The 24,914-nt window shown below is 41.9% G+C and overlaps 1 protein-coding gene across 2 annotated transcripts in view; it reads left to right on the top strand.

Moving 5' to 3' along the window:
* Positions 1-24,914, top strand: part of SLC4A4 (solute carrier family 4 member 4) — a 343,893-nt gene that overhangs the window by 244,469 nt on the left and 74,510 nt on the right. For both annotated transcript variants that reach the window (XM_075544222.1, XM_075544221.1), the window contains exons 12-14: positions 2,549-2,682; positions 11,518-11,789; positions 22,329-22,399. In XM_075544222.1, the coding sequence (XP_075400337.1) occupies positions 2,549-2,682; positions 11,518-11,789; positions 22,329-22,399 (477 nt within the window). The remainder of the gene's footprint in view (positions 1-2,548; positions 2,683-11,517; positions 11,790-22,328; positions 22,400-24,914) is intronic.

Here is a 24,914-nt window from a genome sequence, read left to right as displayed (position 1 = left end):
TGGGATGGAAATGTGGAACAGTGAGAGCCCCCAACAAAACATTGAATTATAAGCAAACATTTACACATACAATGTAAACATGAATACGAAACACAATATGCTAGAATTAAGTTTGGCAAATATGTACTCAATAAATGTCTGTTGACTAAATGTCTATAATAGCTAATGATGCTTAATAATTTCTATTAAAAATTAATGCCAATATGTAAAATTAGCTCTCTCAATTAAAAAAATGGCAGAAAATGTGGAACAGTGCCCGCCGAATGACTGGGCAGAGAGAGACCAGTGGAAGGTCTGTGATCCTGGCCCTCCCTCACTCCTGGAGCTGGACCCACCCCTGGGATCACCTCCGGACGAACAATGGCCAGGCTTCGACAGTGAACAGCGATGCTCCGAGGAAGACACTGTTCCGGAGAGCAGAGGGACACTGTTCCGGAGAGCATTGATTCATCAACCAAGCGCAGAGGATACAAAGGGACAGAAAAGAAGGACAGATGCAAACTGAGAACTCGGGAAGGTGGGATGACCACGAGGGTCAGGACACAAAATATGTATCAATTGTTGAAACAAAAACGAGCTTACTCAGGAAACTTTCCCCAAAACCAAAATTAAAATCTTTTAAAGTCCAGTGTTAATGCACAAGAGGTGAAAAACTGCACAAGAAAATTCCATGCTAAGGCATAGTTTTCTCTGTCGTCATGGGTGAGGTTGTGGTTGGACAGGTCCATGCTCTCAAGACGTCCTATGCCACACTGTCTACTAGTATGGATCATTTAACCTCCTTGAAGCTCAATATCGAAGGACATCTGAAGAAGTGTGTGCTGGTCCTCCCAGCCTTGCTTGTGATTCTGGTTCTGTTTCTGTAAGGACGCATGAGCCAGGCATTTTGATCACATGTAGCGGCCACATAGTAAAGGAGTGGCGTCCTTCAGCCCCATATTGGAATTCAGATTCATGTAAGATTCTGCCACAACCCTTTCATACATTCCTCATGTGGTGACCCCCAACCATAAAATTATTTTCGTTGCTACTTTATAACTGGTATTTTACTGCTGTTATGAATCAGGTGACCCCTGTGAAAGGATTGTTTGACGCCCCCCCCCCCAAGGGGTCATGACCACAGGTTGAGAACTACTGATGTAAGTGATGTCTTGAATAAGACAATTGAGAACAGAATCTGAGGATAATTTTATAGGTCAGCAACAGTTGGGAACCCATGTTTCTATTTTTTTGCTCTATACTAAACGAAAAGAATGGGCTGATTGCCAGAGATCTTTCCTACAAGGATTAGCTATGTTGTTGCACATTTATTTCTCCTAGAGATTTAGTAACAGCTCTAACATATGTTTATATTAGACAAGATACCATGATAATTGCAGAATGGAAGGTGAATTGCATTCATGTTCTCATTTTCCCCATCTCCACTTGAAAAAAAATTTTTGTAGCAAAAGAAATCTTTTCTGTACAAAAAGATGTCAATTTATAAGTTCCCACTTTGAGCGTAAGGACTGTGGTGTTATAGAGGTTAAGCACTCAGCTGCGAATCATGGAAAGGTTGGTGGTTCAACTCCATTAGCAGCTCCCTGCTTCTATAAAGGCTTGGAAACCCAATGAAACGGTTAGACCCTGACCATAGGGCCACTAGCAGCTGGACTGGAGTCAGCAGCAAAGGTTTGCGCCAAGCAAGGTGAAATCAGGCAAAACAAGCATTGAGAACAACTGCAAAGAGAAACAGCATCACGGGGCCCACTTCACTTGCCCCAGTTGGGAGAACTGTTGAGTGCATTGGTAGCGCCAGTGAATATTTTCTGTACAGATCAGCGCCACATTGTCTCTCCCCTAGTCTGCTACCAGTGATTATAGTTCCTTACGGTTCTTTAGAGAAATCCAATCCTTTACATTCCTAGGAAGGAAGGGCTTCAGGCGAAACATGGGGTGATATTTGCTTTGGCAATAATCTGTATTCATATTTGTTTGATATATTGGTTCTCAGTGCCTTAGAGTTGGTTCCATCTCATAGTGATTCTATAGGGCAAGGTAGAACTGCCCTGTGGATTTCTGAGGCTATAACTCTTGACTGAAGTAGAGAGCCTCATCTTTCTCCCTTGGAGCAGCTGATGGTTTCAAACTGCTGACCTTGAGGTTAGCAGCCTAATGTGTAACTCAATACATCATCAGGACTAAGGCCTTCTGAAAGCACCTTTTTGTGACTTCATTAGGAACCCTGGTGGCATAGTGGTTTTGCATTGGGTATTAATGCCTAGGTCAGCAGTTTGAATCCACCAGTTGCTCTTCAGGAGACGGGAATATTTCTACTCTCTTGAAGAGTTACATACTCAGAAACCCACAGGTGCAGTTCTAGCCTGTCCTCCAGGGTCACTATGAGTCAGAATCACCTTGATGACAATGATATTGTTTCTATTTATCTGTTTATTTATTTATCTATCTATTTACTTATTTATTGATTGTGTAACTTGATCCCTCTAGTGACAAATAGAAAAAACAAGATGTGCTTCACTTTAACATCTCTATTTTTTTCATTCTCTAGGGTGTGTTGGAGAGTTTCCTGGGCACTGCTGTCTCTGGAGCCGTCTTTTGCCTTTTTGCTGGTCAACCACTTACTATTTTGAGCAGTACAGGACCTGTTCTAGTGTTTGAGAGGCTTCTGTTTAATTTTAGCAAGTATGTATATATGCTGCTTATACTTTACACTTATTTCGTTGTAGAATATTCATAATCTCGACAAAGTACAGTGTAGTAATTTGGGAGATCCACAGGCACTGGGCTTTTTAGAACTGGAAATTGAAGGGGCCTTAGAGGTGATGTCATTCTATGTGGTATTGTACTTTGGCTCCCTTCCCTAGTCATTCTTTGTTCTTGACATGCTTTATGTCCCTGGGAGCTGATCCGCAGAACAATAGCACCCAGGCCCCTTTGGTTTGGCTAAGAGGCAGCCTCAGCAAGAGATCCAAGGTGAGAAGAGACAGAGACTCGGGTGGATCTTCTCCCACTCCCCTGCCCTCCTCACTGTTGTTGCTTCAGCCCTGCAGTCTGACAGTGACACTTCCCTCTGCTGAGTGGCTCCTCTGCCACTCCTCCAGCCCTCAGCAGCCTCTGGTAACAATGCTCCTTCCATGTCTCTTTGAAGCCTAGAGGTGGGCTTTGCTTCCTGTTCTTGCTAGTAGCTGAGTTAGCTCCTACCCAGACTTCACTACCCACAAGTCTTCCAGTGTCCCATTGGTGAAGTTTCCCTGCACATCTTGTTGGAGAGGGCCTGTGCTGTAGAGAGGGCCAGGCTTCTGAGGAGCAAAACTATATGACTTTTTCAAGGTCATACACTTCATTAACAAAGAAACAGGACACTTGACTGGCCCACTTCTCCTAACCCCAATTCCATTGTTCCTAATTAAGATACCTTTGAGAATCCAGTTGAATAATAACTGATATTTATTGTATTTTCCACGTACCAAACACATTTCCTCAGTGCTTTGTTTATAGAACTTCGTGATGACTGTAGCCATCTCTTAGGAAGAGGCTGTAACATCATTCGTTTAAGAGACGAGAACACAGCACTGGGGCCCTCAGTCAAACAGCTAAAGGCTGGGTGGGCCTTGAGTGCTGCTTGCTGACTCTAGCGCCTGTGCTGATTTTGGAATCACCGGAGACTATTAATGGTTCTGCAGTTGAGATCTCAAAATCTTCTTTTTTAAAATGATGGATTATTTTAGGAAGGGGGATGTTGAGTTCAGTGAATTATCCAAGTGGCCCCATAAGCACACAATAGATTCAAAATCAAATGGAGTATTCTGGCTTCCTTCGAATGTATTTGGTGTCTCTAAGAGAACCCTGCCTTTACAAGAAGATTTTATTTCCTACACAGATGGCAGAATTTTATTTGTCTTGCTAATACTCTCTGCTGGAATTGTCATATTTTCATATTATCGCACATTTGTAGGGTTTTAATTTTGTAAACAGCACTACATGCATGGGCTGTAAAGGCTCATTTTTAGCCTTTGAGACTGCGTGCCATCAAAATGATCAAAAGATACAGGCAGGCGTGGATGTAAAACCAGTGTTTGGAAAACTGAGTTGAAAACATTAGTCTTCTGAGACTTGCAAGTTCCAAATTCAAATGATGCTGTTCGTTTTCTGCAAGTCGCCCCACAAGTCCCTCCCCTTTCATAATTCTAAGAACGCTGGAAGGAATTCTCTTCATGTCAGTTTACAGACAGAGTCAAACCGTTTTTATATGTTTAAGGAAACATTGTGTGTGAGAGAAAAAACTTTGTGAAATATTAAACAAGCATGTAGTATAAACAGGAACAAACACGCACAACCTTTGCAGAAAGATTTATGAGATGCACTGTGATCAGAGCCTGAATCTACAGAGCGTGTTTGCTGCTAACTTGTTTTAGATAATTGTGGGAGAGAAATGCTTCTCTTTCAGCGAGCACATGTTTTCTTTGTTTCATCATAGTTAATAAATAAGTATATTTCCAAAAGACTTATATGTAAATGTTTTTCAATACAGTGAGAAATATTTGAGACATTGTGCTTGAAATCCAACGCTGAGTTAAAAATGTAGCCCTTCTGTGGAAAATATTTTATTTACCATATCAGCTCATTTTCTGATATATTAGAGTTGCGGTGCTAATATTTTACTGAGATACAGAACCCTTGTGCTATTTTCCCAAATTGTGTTTCACTAGCTGCTATTCTCATTAAAGCCTTCACACACACACAAAAAGTTATGATCCCAATATATCTGGGAAGGACTGCGGATTATAGTCCTCTCTGAATCATCTAGCTTGTAATTTTGTATATAATGACATGTCAGAAAAGTATTGCTACAAGATCACATTGTTGTTGCTGGTGCCCGCACCAAGTTATGACTCACAGGGACACTATGCCCAACAGATAGAGCACTGGCCGGCCTGCACCATCCTCACCACCCTTGTGATATGTGGCTCATTGTTTCTGCCACTATGGCTGTCCATAGCCTTGGCCGTTGTCTTCTCTTTCGGCGAAGTTCTGCTTTATCCGGAACGATGTCCTTTTCCAGGATAATTGGTCCAGGGTATCTGGACAAAGTCTAGCCATCCTTGCTTCTCAGGAGCATTCTAGCTATCCTTCCTGCAAGAGAGAGAATTGTTCGCTCTTCCGATAGCTCATGGTACTTCACGAGCCTTCGCAAACACCATAATTTAAATGGCATTGGTTCCTCTTTAATCTTCCGTGTTTATTATTCAACTTTCCCGTGCAGATGAGCCCATTGAAAATACCTTGTCTTGGGTCAGGTACACCTTCATCTTCAAAGTGACACTCTTGTTCTTCAGCACTTTAAAGAGATCTGTGCAGCAGAGTTCATCAGTGCAATTTGTCATTGAATTCACTGACTTCTGCCACAAGGATCTAAGTAAAATGAAATCCTTGCCAATTTCAACCTCCCCCTACCCCCTATCGCGATGTTGTCTTTTGGGGCTAGTTGTGAAGATTTTAGTGTTCGTTAAATGGAGCTGTGATCCATATTGAAGGCTACAATATTTGATCAGCAGCAGCCAATGCTTCAAGTCCTGTGCCTTTTCAGTAAGCATGATTGCATCATCTGATGACTGCAGGTCACTTATAAGCTGTCCTCTAATCTGAATACTGAATTCTTCTTCATAAAATCCCATGTATTTGGCTAGGTGCTCTGAAGGATCATAACCAGTCCCATAGATGTATATACATACATCTAGCCAAAGAATTCTATAACAAGGAAGTGGCTCACAAAGTTGTAGAAGCAGGTAAGTCAAGTTCATGGGCTAGATGTTAAACGGGGTGTGTTTCCCCCCCCTAACTTGAGTAGCTGCCAGGATTGAGGAAACAGGAAGACATACTAGGAGGCAGGTAGACCACAGGCTGATAGAGGCAGAGGCGGATGAATACAAGGTCAGTAGGTCAGACTCATGGTTGCAGAGTCAAATGGATCCAAGTTCAGCAGGCAATATAGTAGGCTGTTGATAGCACAAGGGTGAGCACATAATATGGCAGGTCATTGAGCAGTTATGAAGTTCCAGCCGTCGAGGAGTGGAGGATGTGCAAGGCTTACCACGTAGTCTGCTAAAGTAGGGATAGGCTACATCTGCTAGGAGACTTCCTTTCAATTTTATCAAGGCTGTGATCTCATTGAAGGATAAAGAGAGGCTGAAACATAACAGCAGTGGTCAATGTGGTCAGGGACGTGCCTTGTTTTGCGCTGTTGTTCATAGGATCCCTATAAGTCTGGACCTAACAGCACTTGACTTAGCAACAGCAACCCATCTTCACGCCCCCACACCTGCTTGCTTTCTCACAGAAGATCTCCCCATGGAGTTTGATTATATTAAATCACACCATGAGGAAGACCTGGCCCAACCAAGTTGACACAAACCTCATTATCCCATGCAGCTTTTAGGATTTTTTGCATGGCAGAAGAAATATCCCCGATGAAAGGCGTCAACTCGTTCACACACTTTTCCCGAGTTTAAATAATGAAATGTTCTCTTGTTCTGTTTGAATAGTTGAACTGTTCCATGTTTAATTTCCACAGGAGCCCAGTGTTCTGGAATTCCTGTCCTTCTCAAGGTTAGCCACCATTTAAGAGCCGTGCAGTCAAGCGCCTTCACATAGTCGATGAAACACAAGTCTCTCTCTGCTATTCCTTCAGACAAAAATGTGTCTGGTTTCAGTAATGCTAGCCCGTTCCACATCCTCTAATGAATCCAGATTGAATTTCTGATAACCCTCTTTCAGAGTACTGATGGAAATGCTATGGAATGATCGTCAGCAAAATTTCCCTTGTATGTTATATTGGTCAATGATTGACCAATAATTTCCACACTAGGTCAGGTCACCTGTCTTTAGAATGAGCACAGAGACAAAGCTCCCAGTCTGTTGGCCAGATAGCTATGTTCCACCTTTCTAGCATAGATGAGTTAGGGCCTCCCTTGCTTCATCAGCTTGATGAAACTTTTCAGTGGGTCTTTGGTCCATTGTTGGAGCCTTTTCTTTCTCCCACTAATGCCTTCAGGGCAGTTTTGTTCCTTCAGAATCATTTGTTCTTGATCATATGCTACCTGTTGAAGTAGTTGAATACCAAACAGTTCTTTTTGGTACATGACTGTATAGATAAAGTCCGTTGTCTTTTGATACTTTCTACATCTTTCAACGGTTTCCCCATAGGATCCTTCAACATGTCAACTCAGGGCTTGACTTCTTTCTTCAATTTGTGCAGCTTGAAATGCGCTGGTCTTGTTCTTCCTTTTTGGTTCTCTACCTGCACGTTTTTACACAGTCCCTTATACCACTTTGTCTCCTTGGGCTGGCTGCACTTTGAAATTTTCTGTCCAGCTCCTTTACTTCATCATTTCCTTTATTAAGCAAAAATATCAAAATGTGCAGCTATTCCCAACATATCCCCCTCTAGGCCTGTATTGTTAGCAAATTTTCCATTTCTTAACCCTTCCTTGAGGAATTCTGCAGTCTGATTTAAACCACACTAAATTGACAGTTTGGGCATCTTTTAGGAACTCAAACCACGTTCCTTTTAGATGTTAGTTGAGTTTGGAGAACAAGAAGAAAGCCCGCAGGGGGGCAAGATCAAGGATGTAGGAAAGATAGGACAAGATTTTCTTAGGCTCGTCCTCTGTGCCCTCGAAGAATGAACAGATGCCCTGTCAGGATGAGAGAGAAAAATCCCTTGGTGCAACTGTCCTGACCTTTTGTCAACGATCCAGTTTATAGTTTTCCTAAAACGTCTTCATATAAACTTCCATGATCATCCTTTGAAATCTCTGTCAAGATCATGCCTTCGGAGTCTCCACAAGAGTCCCCAGAACCCTCTGAACTGGCCTCTGGGCGCTGACGTAAATTGGTTCAGCTGATTCCCTCAGAAGCCGTTGTTTGGATTAGACGTTTCTTTGAAGATACTCTTTTTGTAAACACGACGAAGACACATGTTTTACTGAGAGGACTTGTTTACACCTGTCCACCGACTGCAGAGAGTGTCGACATGATTTGTTTGCTGCAAGCCCGTGCTGTTGGAGCTAGAACCTTAGTCGCCTTCCTTGTTTGTAACTTTCTCTCATGTCCATTTCCCTTTTCTAATTCGTGTTTCATGGGGCTCTGTTATCATTTCCTATATTTTTTCCCAACGACGTTGACAGTTAAACTTGACACCAGGGCAATAATATGTTATTGGATGTGATAGCATTATTGTAATGTTTACTAATGATCAACATGTTTAAAATTTTTTTCTCATATCTTATTTTTCTTCTTTCTTTTCTCTCTCTTTCACTTTCAGAATGGAGTACTGTTGGTTTTTGTGACTTTATTTGAGCCATTCTTGTTATTAGCCTACTTTAGGAATGTAGAAGTTTATTAGAGCAGCTCGTTTAGGCATGTTTTCTAATGTCCTAAGTTTATTTACATGCATTTTCCCCTTTGTAACCCAATTGATGATGCTCTTAATCATTTGCTAGTTAGTTGATTTATTTCTCATCCAGTCTTGTACACATCAATTCTATAAACAACCAACTAGGGTCTTAGAAGGCTTCAAGATTATGTAGCTTTGGTTGTAGAGTACTTAAATGCTGGACTGTGATCCACATGGTTGGCGGTTCAAAAACACCAGAAGTTTATGGGAGAAACACAATTGCAGTCACATAAACCTACCAAGGATCACTATGTGTGTTAGTCTGGGTAGACTAAATAAAAGAAATTCATAAGCACACATATGTATATAAGGGAAAGGTTTATATAAAAGAGGAATTGAACATTGAGAAAACATCCCAACCTAGTCCAGTCCAAGGCCATAAGTATGATATTAGCCCATATTTCCAGTACCAATCTATAAAGTCCTCTTAATACTCATGCAACGCATGCAATGAAGCCAAATGCAGGACAATTACAGGCCAGTGGGTAGAAAGTCTTTGGGTCCAGCGGGGTCGTGAGCATCTCAGCGCTGGCGAGGTCTCTCTGTGGCTTCTCCGCCTTCCGAGATCTGGTTGCATCCATTGCAGTTTGTCTTATGCAGTGTCTCCCAGGGAGCAGCAGAGAGAGAAAGAGAGGTGTCTTCCGCCTCCAAGGAGGATGTACCAGCTTTCCCAGAATTCTCAGGGGAAGGCCATGGCACACAGAGTCTCATTGGCTGTGTCCAGATTGACAGTTTAGACTCCACCCCTACACTCTTCATCCTTAAATTGACACCAGATTAAGTGACTACCACACTATGAGTTTGCATTGACTCGGTGGCAGTGAGTTTGAGGTTTTGAGTTTACATTATCTTTCATCTTGTTAGGGAAGCAAAGCTAGCCAATTGTTTAAAACGTTAAGAAAAGAGCCTATTTGGCTTAGAATCAGTAAGATTATCTTTCTTAGACACTGACCCTGACTCACTTTATGATAAAGTGAATGAGCTCAAATTCCTAGAACTTGTCTTTTTCTGTAGTCTCCTTATTTCACAAAGGGGGATGGACGATTTAACAGTGGGGTTCCAGATAGGTCCCAAACCAGCAGAGAGTGCCAAACCCAAGACAGGTTCCAGAAAATGCATGGCAGGTCACTCTCTGCCTCACTGTTAGTGACCTGCTTTGGTGATTTCTTCTACTTTGTGTCATTTGGTGAGTAGGAAACAGAGGACAATACCGTCAGTGTCCACAAAACAATGCATCAGATACAACTTGACTAGAAACCAGGGTATCAACATTTAAAAGACCTGTTCACAAATCAAGAGGTTTGCTTTCTGGTTTGACTCTATCATTAAATCCTTGGCAATGGATAAATCAGTTAACTTTCCTTGACCTTGCTGTCTTCATCTTTAAAATAAAGCACATTTGAGTATTTGATAGCTAAGGAACCTGGAATTTTAATCCTCTATAATTTTCAGTTATCACAGGATCATTTCTCTCCTTATTACCCATGATCATTTTCTGCCGGTAACTGTCACACTCAAATCCCGGGCAGGTATTCACGAATTAAGCGCATATTTATTGGGCACTTTTGTGTGCCAAGCATGTTTTTTCACATCAGTAAAAAAGAAGTAAATAGAAGATAGACATTCAGAGCATGTCTATTCTTCTTGTCTTTTATAGGTAAATAATTTTTTATATTTTTTAGGATTAGTGGGAGAGCAATGAAGATATGAGTGAGTGGTATCAGACAAACATTTAAAAAGTTTTGTGGGTTTTTTTTTTTTTTGCTGTGAGGTACCAAATATCTGAACAGGATGATCCTAGAAGTAAGGACATCAGTAAGGAGGCGCTTGTAATCAAGCAAACCCTTTAGAAGGTGGCTGAATGACATCGGTGGAGTTGCAGGAGGAAGGATGGCACTTGAGGGAAAGAACTGACATACATTGCCAGCAGCTATCAGAAACAGATTGACTAATAGTCATGCATGAACCTTGACTTATTGCTTTATTCGCATATAAGAAAGCGAATGTGTTATCTACTTGTGCATCACAAATAAATTGATTTTAAAGCAAACGTCCTGATGCATTCTCCACGTCGTTTCAACAGATTCAGTATGAAATGGTAAGATAATCACTTCATTGATTCACCTTTTCCTATTTGTGAATCTTGAATGAATTCACTTGAAAGAATTGGAAAGGGCATCTAAAAGCAATGACCTCTTTAGGGAGGAGTGGCAGAGACTAAGTCTGGTGAGGGATGTGCTCAGAGACTTCGCAGGCAAATCCAGCGGAAGGAGCCTAGGGCTAAGCGAGTCTTAGGAGAAGTTGAAATATGGCAAGTAGGACCTTTCTTCGTCGGATGACAGCCTCCATTTCTAGCCCCACCTCTGTATGTTGGTGATGCCCACTTTTCAGTGGTCCATCACAGGACTTTTCAGACCTCAGGCATCGTTCTAGAAATCGTCTTCTTCCTGATCTGATCTTCCCTGGTTGGCCGGGGAAACTGTGACTCTCCTAGAACACCTTGAGTTCTAGTCCTCTGCATTCTTCATCTATGCCCCTGCCCGGGGTTTATTACTGCCTCCTCTGAGACACTTTGCGTGGCCCTTGAGATATTACTCAGTATTGTGAAATGTGATTTCTTCATGGCCCCGAAAGTTCTGACACCGTGGGAGCAGGGGAGTCTTTACTGTGGGATTTTCAGCGACGAAGGAAAGGTCATACACATTGACTGAGCACATGTTCAGGTGCTAGTGTCATGCTCTCAGGTTGTGTGGTCTGTGAACTCCAGGCATGGGGGCACCAAATTTTTCAATGAGAAAATTAATCAATGATTTACTTAGAACAGCATGATGACTTTGAAAGTATTTTTTATCAAATATCTGGAATTATTTATTTATTGCAGTATAATAACCACTGGATCAAATCCTCGAAATGAATACTTTCCAGAAACAAACCAGAATGAGCTTTCTAGCTAGTGACTAAATGTAGTCTCTTTTCAGCAATCACTGTAGAGACATTCGATAGTTCTATGCTCTTTATGTTCCATGGACAATGAGACTCAATGCCTCTGTTTCTCTTTCCAGGGACCATCATTTTGACTATTTAGAGTTCCGCCTTTGGATTGGCCTCTGGTCAGCCTTCCTGTGTCTCATTTTGGTAGCTACCGATGCCAGCTTCTTGGTTCAGTACTTCACTCGATTCACCGAAGAAGGCTTCTCTTCTCTGATCAGCTTCATCTTTATCTATGATGCCTTCAAGAAGATGATCAAGCTGGCAGATTATTACCCCATCAACTCCAACTTCAAAATGGGCTACAGCACTCAGTTTTCCTGTGCCTGCGTGCCGCCCGACCCAGGTGAGATCACACTTCCTATTGATGCTTGCCCACTGTGGAGGAGATGCGGACAGATCATCAATGTACTGCTGTGCTCCTCGGGGAGGAGTTTGATTTCGCTTTCTTGGAGAAGCTATGCTACGACATCTGAAGTAGCTTAGCCATGTGACTCCATCAGGCAGTGAATTATGCACTCTAGTTTTTGTTTTACATGGTAGCCGAGAAAACTTGGGCACCTAGGAGGTGGCTTGAAAGTGCATGGGAATATTCCACTATCTTTTTATTCCGTTTTCCAAGAATTGTTTTGAAGCCCTTTCATATATTAACAAATATAAAGACCAAAAGAAAGGTGTCTTATGAACTTCTAGTCTAATTTGATTCTTCCATATTGGCAGCGGAGCATATTCCTTTGAGTAGACTCTAAAGACACTATTTCTAAACTCATAGAAGAAAGCAATAAAGATGCTAATTCACTTCATATCATTTGAAGCACGGGGTTTAAAAATAAATCCATATTGGAGTCACCTAGTATGAGAGGAGGGCCTTAGAGGTTGTGTCTACTAGGCAACGTAATTAGGAAAGGAAAGGGAAGGTTAGAAAAGGGGACTAAATGAACTCCCACTGCCATTGAGTCAGTTCCGACTCTGTGATCCCGTAGGACAGAGTAGAACTGTTCCCATGGGTGTCCCACGCTGGGCCTCTTCATGGAAGTAGAAAGCCGCCCTCAGGGTGGCTGTGGTTTCCAGTTGTTGACCTGGGGTTAGCAGCACAACACACAACTCTCTAGACTATGGGGATCCCTTCACCCACTCTTCTGTTGTCCATCCCCCAGGGAGGAGGTTATATGTGGAACTCTGTAATCGGTTCCCCCTTTCTACCCCACATTCCCTCCACCCTCCCAGTATCGCCACTCTCACCACTGGTCCTGAAGGGGTCATCTGTCCTGGATTCCCTGTGTTTCCAGTTCCTATCTTTACTAGTGTACAGCCTCTGGTCTAGCCAGGCTTGTAAGGTAGAAATGGGATCATGATAGTGGGGTGGGAGTGAGGAAGCATTTAGGAACTAGAGGAAAGTTGTATGTTTCATCATTGTTGTATTGCTCCCTGACTGGCTCGTCTCCTCCCCATAACCCTTCTGTAAGGGGATGTCCAGTTGCCAACAGATGGGCTGTGGGTCCCCATTCTGCACTCCCTCTCATTCACAATAATATGATTTTTTGTTCTTTGATGCCTGATAACTGATCCCTTTGATACCTCGTAATCACACAGGCTGGTGTGCTTCTTCCATGTGGGCTTTGTTGCTTCTGAGCTGGATGGCTGCTTGTTTACCTTCAAGCCTTTAACACCCCAGACGCTATATCTTTTGATATCTGGGCACCATCAGCTTCTTCACCACATTTGTTTATGCACCCATTTGTCTTCAGCAATTGTATCAGGGAGGTGAGCACACAATGATATGATTTTTTGTTCTTTGATGCCCGATAACGGATCCCTTCAGTACCTCGTGATCACACAGGCTGAGAATAATTTTTAAGGGGAAAAATTCTTCTAGATAAAATATATGGCAAAAGTCCTGATAGGTGATAAAGTTACAAAATGTTACTTATTATTATTTTTGTTTTTACTCATTATAATTTAGTTTCCGTTGCCATTTAGCCTCCAAGCACAATTGCTAAGCAAACAAAGCAGTCTTCATCACCGTCCCGTTGAGCATCACGCTGGGTCGCACAGTTCTTCTACACAGACCTTTGGTTGACACTGCACTTCGTTCCAGAGTTGTTAGAATGAGGAGCAGTCAGGAAAGATGTGTATTTGAGTGAAGGATCCCTTAAACCTAAGGAGATCATATCTGTTACTGCTTTGGAAAAAAGAAAATTAATACATATTTTTTTAGTAACTATCCACAGTAGATTTAAAACCCTGTAAGATTAATCTTGTTCATAATGTTAACACTTTCTGATCACAAAATGCATGCTTTCCCCTCACCTTTTATGCTTTTTGCCAGTGAACTGAAAAATCACCTTGAAGGAGTTATGCAAATGCAGGAACAGTTAGGGTCCATATTCTAACAAGAGGCTGCCCTTTCATCCCAGCGTCCGCTCCTAGTCGAAGAATTCAGCCAAGGAGTCAGAATATTTAAACTGGCCGGTAACCTGTTTTGCAACACGGGTGAAGTATGTAATGTTGATCCAGCAATTACACAGATAGAGTCTTGACACTGCAAAGTGAGAAATTGTTTTATAGGAATGGAAAGAGGGGTGAAAAACATAAGATGTTGCGTGTTTTGTGTGCTTTTCAGTGACAACTTTTCCTTCTCCTTCCTGATAGTGTTTGCTCTTCACTGGCTTCCATAAAACCTCATCAGTTCCTGATTTTCCTTTTTCTTACACACTGCTTGGCTTTTCTAGAGAAGCAAAACCAGTGACTCCTCTATGTTGTATATAGAGATTTATTTCAAGAAGTGGCTACATAGTTGTAGAAATAGGTACGTTTAGGCTGGTTCAAGTCAGTCTTCTTCAGACTCATGAAAGTCGATGAACAGGAAGCAGGATGATGCATCAGAGAGCCTGGGGCACAGGCTGGTGGATGCCGAGGTCCAAAGTTGGCCGAATCCACAATCGATAGTCTGCTGATGGCCCCTGAGACTGGCTGGCAGCATAACAGGAAGTTGAAGTACCAGATACAAGAGATAGCTCCTGCAAAAGACTGAGTTGGACTACAGAAGATATGACCCTGATTGATCTCTCTGTTTTATACCAAAAGGCTTATGACATGAACGAGATGTCATCAGGCAGAGGCGCAAGTGGTAGGTTGAGCCTTTCTCCTAGCCTTACCCAGAAGTGTCTAGGTGAAACAATCCCTCACCCTCTCATACACACACACACACACACACACACACACACACACACACACCTGTGTATTGCTTTTCTTCTACTCCCATATATTGCTTGGTAACAAAGCTCATATGCCTACATTTGCTAAAAGACTGAAAAACACTCAGTTGCAAATGATGGACGAAAAATTAGTCATGAAGTTTGGCTTATCCATGAAGATGGCTACATTTTTGTCCTAAACTTTCTTTTTCTTTGAACTAATAAATGTGATGACTACTGGTTAAGGTAAGAGATGTTCTACTTCCCACCATGTCCTCATGATGACACAGCAGAGGTGTTTAAAGAAGAAGATCGTTCAGTTCAAAGAACAAAAGGGAAAGGCACTAAAAATATCAACTAGGGAAGAACTGCCTGCTTAGAGTAAATGTTAATCTTAATAACATGTATGGAGCAAAACTTGGTGGACCTCCCTTTACTGATGGAGCACGCATTTTGGAACATGACCCAAAATGAAAGAAGCGGTTGCAAATCTCCACCCGAACACAGAATATCTAAAGTATGAATGTAGGAAAGTTGGACGTTGTCAAAATGATATGGCGCATGTAAAGTTTAATGTTTTCCGCATTCCGTTGCCAGCGAGTGGGGTTCTGTGAATGTCAATCTGTCCATTAGGAGAGAGCTCCAGCTTTCTCCTGTGGAGAGGCAGGTGGGTTTGAACTGCTGAGCTCACAGTTGCGATTGCAATACTTACACGACACTACCGGTGGGGCTTCTATCCTAGACATTCGCGAGCTGATGTGGACTGGTATTGGCCATTTGTAATTGGCCATGTCAATATTTACTGTACCTGGAATGACAAATTCTAGAGGACCGGTTTCCCACTCATCATCAGAACAAGGGGCTGCCGAGTGGCTTAAATTCAGGCATGGTTGCTTCAGGATTGTTCCCTTTCGTCAGACTCACTCCATCAATATATTGAGCAAATAATCCGAGAGGCTGCACTCTGAAGAAGACTGTGGCATCAGGATTGGAGGAAGGCTCATAACAGCCTGAACTATCCAGATCACCCAATCTTGCTTTTGGCACATTTCATTTTGAAGAGCAAGGACGACGCTACAGTCCTCAGTGTGCATGATGACTCTGTGTCAAGAAAAGAGAAACTTGTCACAACTGGACCTTGGACAACATCGTGATGAACCACCCACAGCCTAGGCTGGCAAGGGCTTCGTTTGACTTGGATTTGCCACCGACCTCTGTGTGGCATGGCCCAGGGATGTAGAGCATTGGGTAGACACGCTGCGCTGTGCCCACGGAAAGTGCGGAGGAGCAAAGATGTCACCTTGGGGACTCATGTGCCTGACCAGTGATTCTCAGTCACCTCATGTGACTGTGAGAAGCCAGACGGTAACTAAGGACGGCCTCCTAAGAATTGATCTATTTGACTTATGATGTTGGTGGACAATATTGAAAGTACCATGGGCGCCCAGAGAACACACAGATCTGTCTTGGGGGCAGTGCCGTCAGCAGACGCCATGGAAGTGAGGATGGTGAGACTACACTTCCTACTTTAGACCTGGCTGGTCACGTGCTTTGTTCAACTGAACATACGACCACTGTGAGTCAGAGCCCACTTGACTGCCCCCAACAACAACAACAACAACGACTGCTAGTTTACTTAGATAATGTATGAAACTTAAAGTGACTGTAGACTCAGGCACCATTAACATGTTCTTAAGGTTGAAAGGAAAATTTCTAACTAGGTGTTGGTTTTGCATCTGCAGCGGGAAAAGCTTTGTTAAAAATGATAGTCAACAAATTGAAAAGCTGAGAAAACTTGCCTCCAGGGGATAGATTCTGCATTGTTCACAGAAGGAGAATATTTGATTGATGCATTGTTTGGAATTATGGGGAGAACATACTGAATAATGGATGACTGGTTCGGAGAAAGGAAGCTCTTTTAGACACTAACGGTGCCGTCACCGAGAGCACTGGCAGTAAATGACGCTCTTCCCCGTCTGACGCTGTCAGACTAGGCCGAGTGATTCCATGTAGCCATGGCTCCCACTGCCGCCTCCTTATTCTAGTCACAGTACGACGAGGCACCTGGGTGCTCTCAAGCCTTTGTTTTTAGATTGGAATGTCAATGCCATGTCTTGCACTGTAATTTTCTATTATCCTAATAAATGCTGTGTGCCCATATGTCATAACCATTTTAAAAGACTGCTTGATTCGGTCTCCTGCGGTTCCTTATTCTATTTAATACATGTCTCCTAATTAGACTGCCCATTAAAAGAAAATTAAGGAATAGAAAAAATAATAATTCATCTTCCATGACTTGCATTATATTATATGCGATGCTTTTTATTGTGTATCGTTTCCTCCTTAGGTTATGGAGTAGGTTTAAATGTTGAGCCATAGACTAATGGCTGAATAAGGAAACACACAGACTTCTTTTTGGTGGAGTAGCCCTCAGGCTTGGCTTTGTGAGGCCACTTCACCAGTATAGTTCATGTTTTATTTCTCAGTAATTTGGTCTTCTAAGGAAACCATAAATACTTGATAAAACATTGTTTTAGTGCCCTTGTTCTGTCCAGACCTATATTTTAGAAGTTTTTGCATAGCCTCTGCAGGAAGCAGAAAAGAAGCATTGAATTTAGATAATCAGCAGGCCTAGATAATTCTTGGGTTTACATATAACGTAATTTTGGAAAAGTTATCCTAGCACAGTGTCTGTAACCCATCTCAACTGTAATGATAGGTTGTTAGGGAAGAGAAGTTTTGTGAAAATAGTGGCTAAATATATCCAGCTTAATACTTTGATGGCAGCTCAGCTTGTTAGCTTAGAGTGCAGGCGTTTAGGTGAGCGTGTGGAAAGAGTTCCCATTTCATCGAGGACGGAAGGGTATCACAACTAGAAATGCCTAGTTACAGTGACGGTCTCTACTTGTGACCTGGTAAAAGTACTTAGGAAGACGCAACGGATAACAAGAAAGGGAGAACAGAATAACTTATTACAAGACTTGAGCCTGAAAGAATAGCAGGCAATTTCTCTAAGAGATTTTCTACCAGAGTCTTCCTAATTCACCATCAGCCCTGCAGAAGCCCCTTTCCACCCAGTATTGACGGAGTCATTTAAAGCCCGATCAAGAAATTCAAACTTCACCTGGAGGCTCTAGTGTTGGCAGGGTATTCAGGGCCCTTAAGTCAATCTGACATGACCATGCAATGTATTCAGTTTTATTTTGTGTCTATTTTCCTCTTATTCACTCTGCTCAAGATGGTTCTTAAGTTGAGTGAAATAAAACATGAACATTTTATCATAACAGAGAATGTGCTTACCATTTTTTAAAGCCAGAACAAGTTGAGAGTATAGGAACTATGTTCAGAGTACAGATTCAGGTTAGGCTAAAAAAATTAAGCACCATTCAAATGGCAGACATTGTACTAGGTTTTTAATTAAATTATTTTAATAACATGATATATATTTAGTTACCGCAAAAAGCTTGCGAAGTGACTGACTTTCTTCCCCTTGGTGAGAATGGACTTTCTCAGCGCTGTGTAACTGCTGAGGGCTGTTGAGTGGATGTTGGCTCAGTGACCTGGTGGGAGAGGGGAGCTGCCCACGTAAGCTGGCGTTTTCTCAGGAGCAGCTAAATGGGTCTTTCTTCTACGGATGCTCTGTGTGCATCGGAACCACCAACCATTCCGTGCTCAGGCAAGGGCTTTAGAATTGCACCCCAAGGACTCGTTGGAGTTTATAGAGCCAGTTGGGATCATAGCTACGATCCAGTTAGCTGTTCACCATGCACTAGACCCTGAACTGGCAAGCCCTTCCACGTTGTCTTCTGTACTCCACACAGCAACCGTGGGTGGTGATGGTTTTCAGTCCAGAGGGACTTCCTCAATGTCACGCAGAGAGAGGGGCTCCGGTACTGTGCTCCTACAGGTGATGGGGCCAGAACTGGCCTGGTGCTTTGGGTGTTCTCTCGACAGTGTGAGGTGTTGCGACATCAAAGTGACCATAGCTGCCTGTGGTGGCTGGCTGTTGTTCATGCTTGATCCAAGGGCTTCACGTTTATGAGAGTGCATATTCCCAGTGGTGCAACTTCTGCTCACGTGTAAAGCAGAGGACCCCGGAGTGGCTCCTGGGGCCAGGTCGCTCTAGGGACAGCCTCAAACAATGTGCATGCTAGTCCCTGTTCAGGAAGTGTCCCAACACTGTCACACGTATCTCACTTGTTCCTGTTTCTAAGTCCTTTCTTAGAAAGTCCTTCCTAAGTCTTCCTCTTGATCTATTACACAACAAGAAGAATGTACAGTTGGAAGTAAGACACCTGTATACGTACTTATTACTAACAACAGTCACTCCTGCAGTTTCAGAAGATCGGCTAAAATGTTGATACATGGGAAGGAGGAACAAGACTTAACAATTCAAGTAACATAAGATGGTCAACTTGTGGAAACTCCCTGAACCAAATATGGAGCACAGGCGGGTCCAGTGATATTTAAATTGCAACTGGCCAGATTCGTAAGCAAATAGGGTGTTTTTTTTTTGTTTTTGTGTTTTTTCTCCATGGGCCACTAAGCAAATAGCGTAGACAGAGTGCAACGTGTCTTGCTTTTCCATTGACCTTTCCAAAATCCTAATTAAGGATATTTCAGATTTCATATAAACAGATCATTGTGCAACTGGTTGCCAAAACATTTGCACTGTATGTATCTGGCTCCAAGTGTTGGCTAATACCTCTGCCCACCAATCTTTCACTTAGAATTTTTCAGTGTCTCGGCCGTGAGAGCAAAGAAACCTGCTGGTAATCTTACTTATGGACTGGATTGTACTCTGACAATATGCATGCATGGAAGTGCTTTTTAAAACACTATCTTGAAGCATTTGTTTGGAAGTAGCTGCTTATAAAATAAGCAGAAGCTGATATTCTATACTTTTTACTATGCTTCTGATACTGGTCCTTTGGAATGTTGAGAGCCAATGTGTTTCAATAGTTCTCAAATAAAAAAGAAAAAAATAAGATGAGAAGAACTGATATGTACGCACCTCAATTTTCATGTCTTTATTAAAGGTTCAGATTAGAATCCTCATTTTAGCATGCTCCTGGTCTTTATTATCTGTCATGTCATTTCTCAGTGACGGAGCCTTGAGAATATCACACACACACACACCACACCCTGTTATTCCTTGTTTTTCTATTAAAAAGGGTGTTGCATAGGTCATGACAGGAGTCTCAGAAAATAGTATTAGAGAATCTAGCTCTGGAAGAGCAACTGAGCTTGTGGGTTCACCTAGGCTGTGTTTTTTCCTATATATTTTTTTGGCTTGTTTGTTTTTTCAAAGAAAAGCTCGGTCAAGTCAGGCATGTCAACTCACAGTGATTCACATCATTTAGCATCACCGGTTCTCGTGTCATTGAAATCTGTGACCCCCATAAATCACCTCAATTTTGATGATAGCATGCTCCACAAGAGAAAGAAGCTGAAGGGGGTTTGGTGCCAGTTTTACTTGCGATTGACTCTGTAATTCTGTGCAGGTGGCCCAACGTCTCCTGCTTCAGAGCCTCTTCAGTCGTTATAAAAGTATATCTATTCTATGCTCTTCCCTCATGGTGTAGTGGTTATGTGTTGGGCTTCGAGCCCCAAGGTCAGTAGTGTGAAACCACCAGCCGCTCTGTGGGAGAAACATGGACCTTTGTACTCCCCTAAAAAGCTATAGTCTCAGAAACTCACAGGGGCAGTTCTACCCTGCCCTGCCGGGTCACTATGTGTGTATTGTGTGCTCTTATGGAATCCTGGTGGCGCTGCAGGATAGGGATTGGACTGCTAACCACGAGGTCACTGGTTCAAACCCACCACGGTCTGAAGATGTATAGCCGGGGAAACCCTAAAGAGGCTGGGATGAGTCAGAATTGGCGCAAAGACACAGGATTCTTTTTTCAGTAATAGTAGTCAATGAACTAATGGCATAATGTACGGAAATTAATTTTAAGCTCTGTAGAATGAATATGAATAAAAACCTGGGTGTGTTGGTAATCATGGACTAGCTTGTTCTTCCTTTTGAGGAATAGATTTCTGGTTGGTTCCATTGTTTGGAACAAGCATCCGTCCGACTACTTTGATTCTCTCTGACCTGTGGTCAAGCAGAGACTAAGCACACATGCAGGTCCCACCTGTGCTGTGTGGACTGCAGAACAAGCAGTCCTGGTAGCCACTGGCTTTGCATGACTACTATCTTAATCCAGATGCTTCCAAGGCTGAAACATTCTGAAATTGAGGAGAACTAGCACCCACGCTAAATATTTTTTCTTTTATTATTTTTAAACTTACTTGCACTTAATTGCATTTCTCACTTGTTCTTTTGCCTCATCTGCTCTCACTCATTTTAGTTATGAAATATCTCCTATCCTAGACTGGCAGTGCATAAAGGTTTTTAAGGCTCGATTAAGTGACAGGCTCTGGGCAGGTTCTAGAGGAAAATAGTAAAAAGACATGTGCCTTCTAAGCATCCCTCTTACACACTATATTCTGAATTCCAACAACTGCGTAGTGTGTTTGGTTCTCTTGTAAAATGCATAGCACTTACATGGCAGCAGATCAAGAGGGCAGGTTGGGGCTTCAGGAAGGGGGTTGGGGAATGAGCGAGGTTGGGTAGGAGAGACCAAGCAGTAATTAAAAATCTGAATGTTAGCTGTAAGCACCCCAATAAAATGATTTTAAAATACCCCAAACAACTGAATGTTTAACTGAACCATGTGATCCTCAAAAACATCAGGGTGAGGAGTCTGATTTCACAATATCCTTATAAACTAGAGGTATTTTCTGAGTAGAAATTGTACAATGAAACTTCACAAAATAGGACTAAGACTTATCTGGTAAGAGAAAATGCTTAGATTATAGAATGTTTTATATTTGTTTTAAAATCTCAGTTAATTAAAGGAAATCTAGTGAAGTATTTCCAAGAGAACGATTGATTTAATAAATAAATTGGAGTGACATCTTAAATCTACAAATTATGCCAAATTATTTGACTAATTTTTTCTCAATAGATAAAATAATCATCCTTATTATATCTATATTGTCTATATAGCACTTTTATGTTATTATACATATTACAAAGAAAAAATGCTTGTTCTCATAGGCAGCCATAATACAAATTACAAATCTGGTAGCCTGCTTTGTGAAATGAAGCCAGGGATCAACTTAATTCAATTATTAACAGTCTAAATATATTGAGTTCCTTTTTTAACTGGAAAGTCTTGTTTTGCTGTGCTTTTGAAACTGGGAGATAAATTTTAATCTCAACTAATATTTTGTATTCTCCTTTGTCATATCAGTGTGCAATAGATAAAATGTGTTCAAATATTTCATGATTTTATCTTGCTAAAAGATAAATACAATACAATAATTGAACCGTGGATGAATTCCTGCTATTGAAGACATTTTAATGACTAGTTCTGCTGCCTTTTTAGACACCTCCTTAAAGGAGCCCAGGGAGGGATGTAAAATAGGCATCGCACCACGAACTACATGGTTAGTGGTTCAAATTCACCAGGTGCTCTACAGAGACGAATGAGGCTTGTTGCTCCTGGAAAGACTGACGAGTCTAAGAATCCCTATGCAGTCACTATGAGTCAGAATCAACCTGATGACAGTGAGCGGGTACTTAAATATTCAGATTCTATTCTGTTTTTACAGTCAAAATTATCTTGTTTTTACAGTTAATATCTCAATAGCTAATGATACCACAGCGGCCCTGGAAGGTTTACCAACTGTTTCTTCTACTGATATGGTAAGTGATTGTATGTTTCAAGCCACCTGTAGCATGTGTATTATAGTTTTAACACTCATAATATGATGCATTCTACTACCTAGCCACCCTGGTATAGCATGTATTTTAAAATAATTGATAGACATGGACAGAAAACAAATTAAAGCTTTTTCCCTTTGTTGTAGTCCAGCATTATTGCCCCTTTAAAAAAATAAAGCAAATAATACAACATGAGACACTTTTTAGGAATTTACCTCCTGTGTTCTATTAACTGCGATCCTTAAATATTTTCACAATGGCAAATGGGAGGTGTTGGAAGTCGAGCAGGTGTCCTCCCTGCTTCCAGTACAGTGAGGGCTTCTGACTCACCTCATGGTGCTGTGTGCTCTTGATTCGGGGTGATTGTAAGGTCACTTAGAAAGGGACCCCTTCCCATGGCTTGCGGCCAGGATCTTTAGGAAGACACAACTGTGCTCTAAAAATGAACTGCTTCACCTGGCGAGTCTCATGCTGGAAGGACACTTGGTGTTGCAGACTTCCAGTTGTGTTGATTCTACACTAAAGGGGACGCTTACCAAAGAAGAGCAGTCACTCTCTTTTAAAGGCAGAAACCATAGTACCTTGTATTGATAGAGTGCCCGTCTCTCAGGGGCCAGAACGCTTCTGCAGATAGCATGTAATGAGTGCCCACCCAACCCTTCTCACAGATGATGTGTGCATCTCTCCCGGGCAACTCTGACTTGCCCCTGCTTCTCTTTTGTTTTCACATTTCAGGTTCTCTGGTCTTCTTGCCAACCAGAATTTTCTCTGACCTTCTTCAAACCTCTCTATTTCTTCCATTTGTTTGTGTATTTTAAGAGAGTATATGCATGTATGTGTGTGCTTAAGAGAGTAGATATGTTTTAAAAACCACATATTTTAAAGAGAGTTCCATTTTTAATGTTTCAGCCAGATTGGTTTTTGCCTAGTAGGACTCGATCATATTAGATTCAGTAGAAAATGAAATCCTTTTAGATATTAAAATATTTTAGTTAAATTCAGCACACACAAAAATAAACCAGGAAAACCATATGTTAATTTATAATAAAAATTAATAAAACATTCACATTTACTTATTTAAAAAGGGATGTTTCCTAACTTAATTCTTTTAGCTACTAATCAAGGAAAGCTTTAAAATTAATGAATTTTTAAGCACTATATTTAGGCAAGTTCTGGAAGAGATTTCAGTAATGGATATGTAATTACGCATATCAATTATAAGATATAAGAGCATTCTGTCAATAAAATTCATGAAAAACAAATGGAAGTTCTGGTTGACTTCTAATATGACCAAGGACATAGAGACACTACCATCGGAGCATCTCCTAGAGAGCATCTGTTTTATGGCCATTGTAATCATTACCATCCACTTGGAGCTATGGTACTGGTGAAATATTGAAAGTACCATGGACTTCCAGTAGAACAAACATCTCTGCCTTGGAAGACATATGGCCAGGGTGCCCCTTAGAATCAAGGATGGTGAGGTTTCATTTCACATACTCGGGATGTTATCAGGACAGACCAGTCCTGGGAAAGGACATCATGGCACGTTACATTGAAGGTGAGCCAAAAAGGAAGGCACTCAAAGAGGTGATGATGGTGGCAGCAGCAGTGGATCCCAGCGTCATAACAGCTGTGAGGATGTGCAGGGAGTGGGCAGTGTTTCGCTCTGTTGTGCATAGGGTCACTGAGTCAGAGTGGACTTCAGGGCACAGAGCAAGAACAGCATCATCCCCCCACCTCCATTTATTTATATATTTATTTCCATACTTTAATTGGGGCTCTTACTGCTCTTATCTCAATCCATACATTTATCCAGTGTGTCAAGCACATTTGCACATATGTCACCATCATCATTTTCAAAGCATTCTCTTCCCACTTGAGCCCCTGATATTAGCTCCCCATTTCTTCTCCCACATTCCCCACCTGCCCTCCCCCATGAGCCCTTGATAAGTCATAGATTATTATTTTCATATCTTACATCATCCTCCATTTCCCCTCACCCACTTTTCCATTATTCATCCCCCTGGGAGGGGGTTCTAGATTGATCCTTGTGATCGATTCCCCCTTTCTCGCCCCACCTTCCCCTAATCCTCCTGGTATCTTTACTCTCATTGTTGGCCTTGAGGGGTTTGTCTACCCTGGATTCCCTGTGTGGTGGGTTCTTATCTGTAGCAGTGTGCACATTCTGGTCTAATTCAATTTGTAAGGTAGAATTGAGGTCATGATAGTGGGGGGAAGGACGCACCGAAGAACTAGAGGAAAGTTGTGTGTTTCATCAGTGCTATACTGCACCCTGACTGACTCAACTCTTCCCTGTGACCCCTCTGTGAGGGGATGTCCAATTGTCTACAGATGGCCATTGGGTCTCCAATCCATGCTACCCCACCCCCACCCAATTCACATTGGGTATGATTTTGTTCTGGGTCTTAGCTGCCGGATACCTAATCCAATGGACACCGCTTGATCCCACAGGCTGGTGTGCATCTTCTATGTG

This window comes from Tenrec ecaudatus, chromosome 3 (assembly GCF_050624435.1).
Source record: "Tenrec ecaudatus isolate mTenEca1 chromosome 3, mTenEca1.hap1, whole genome shotgun sequence".
Taxonomy (NCBI): Eukaryota; Metazoa; Chordata; class Mammalia; order Afrosoricida; family Tenrecidae; genus Tenrec; species Tenrec ecaudatus.
The sequence above is the reverse complement of the archived record's forward strand: the minus strand, read 5'-3'. Positions and strand labels throughout refer to the sequence as shown.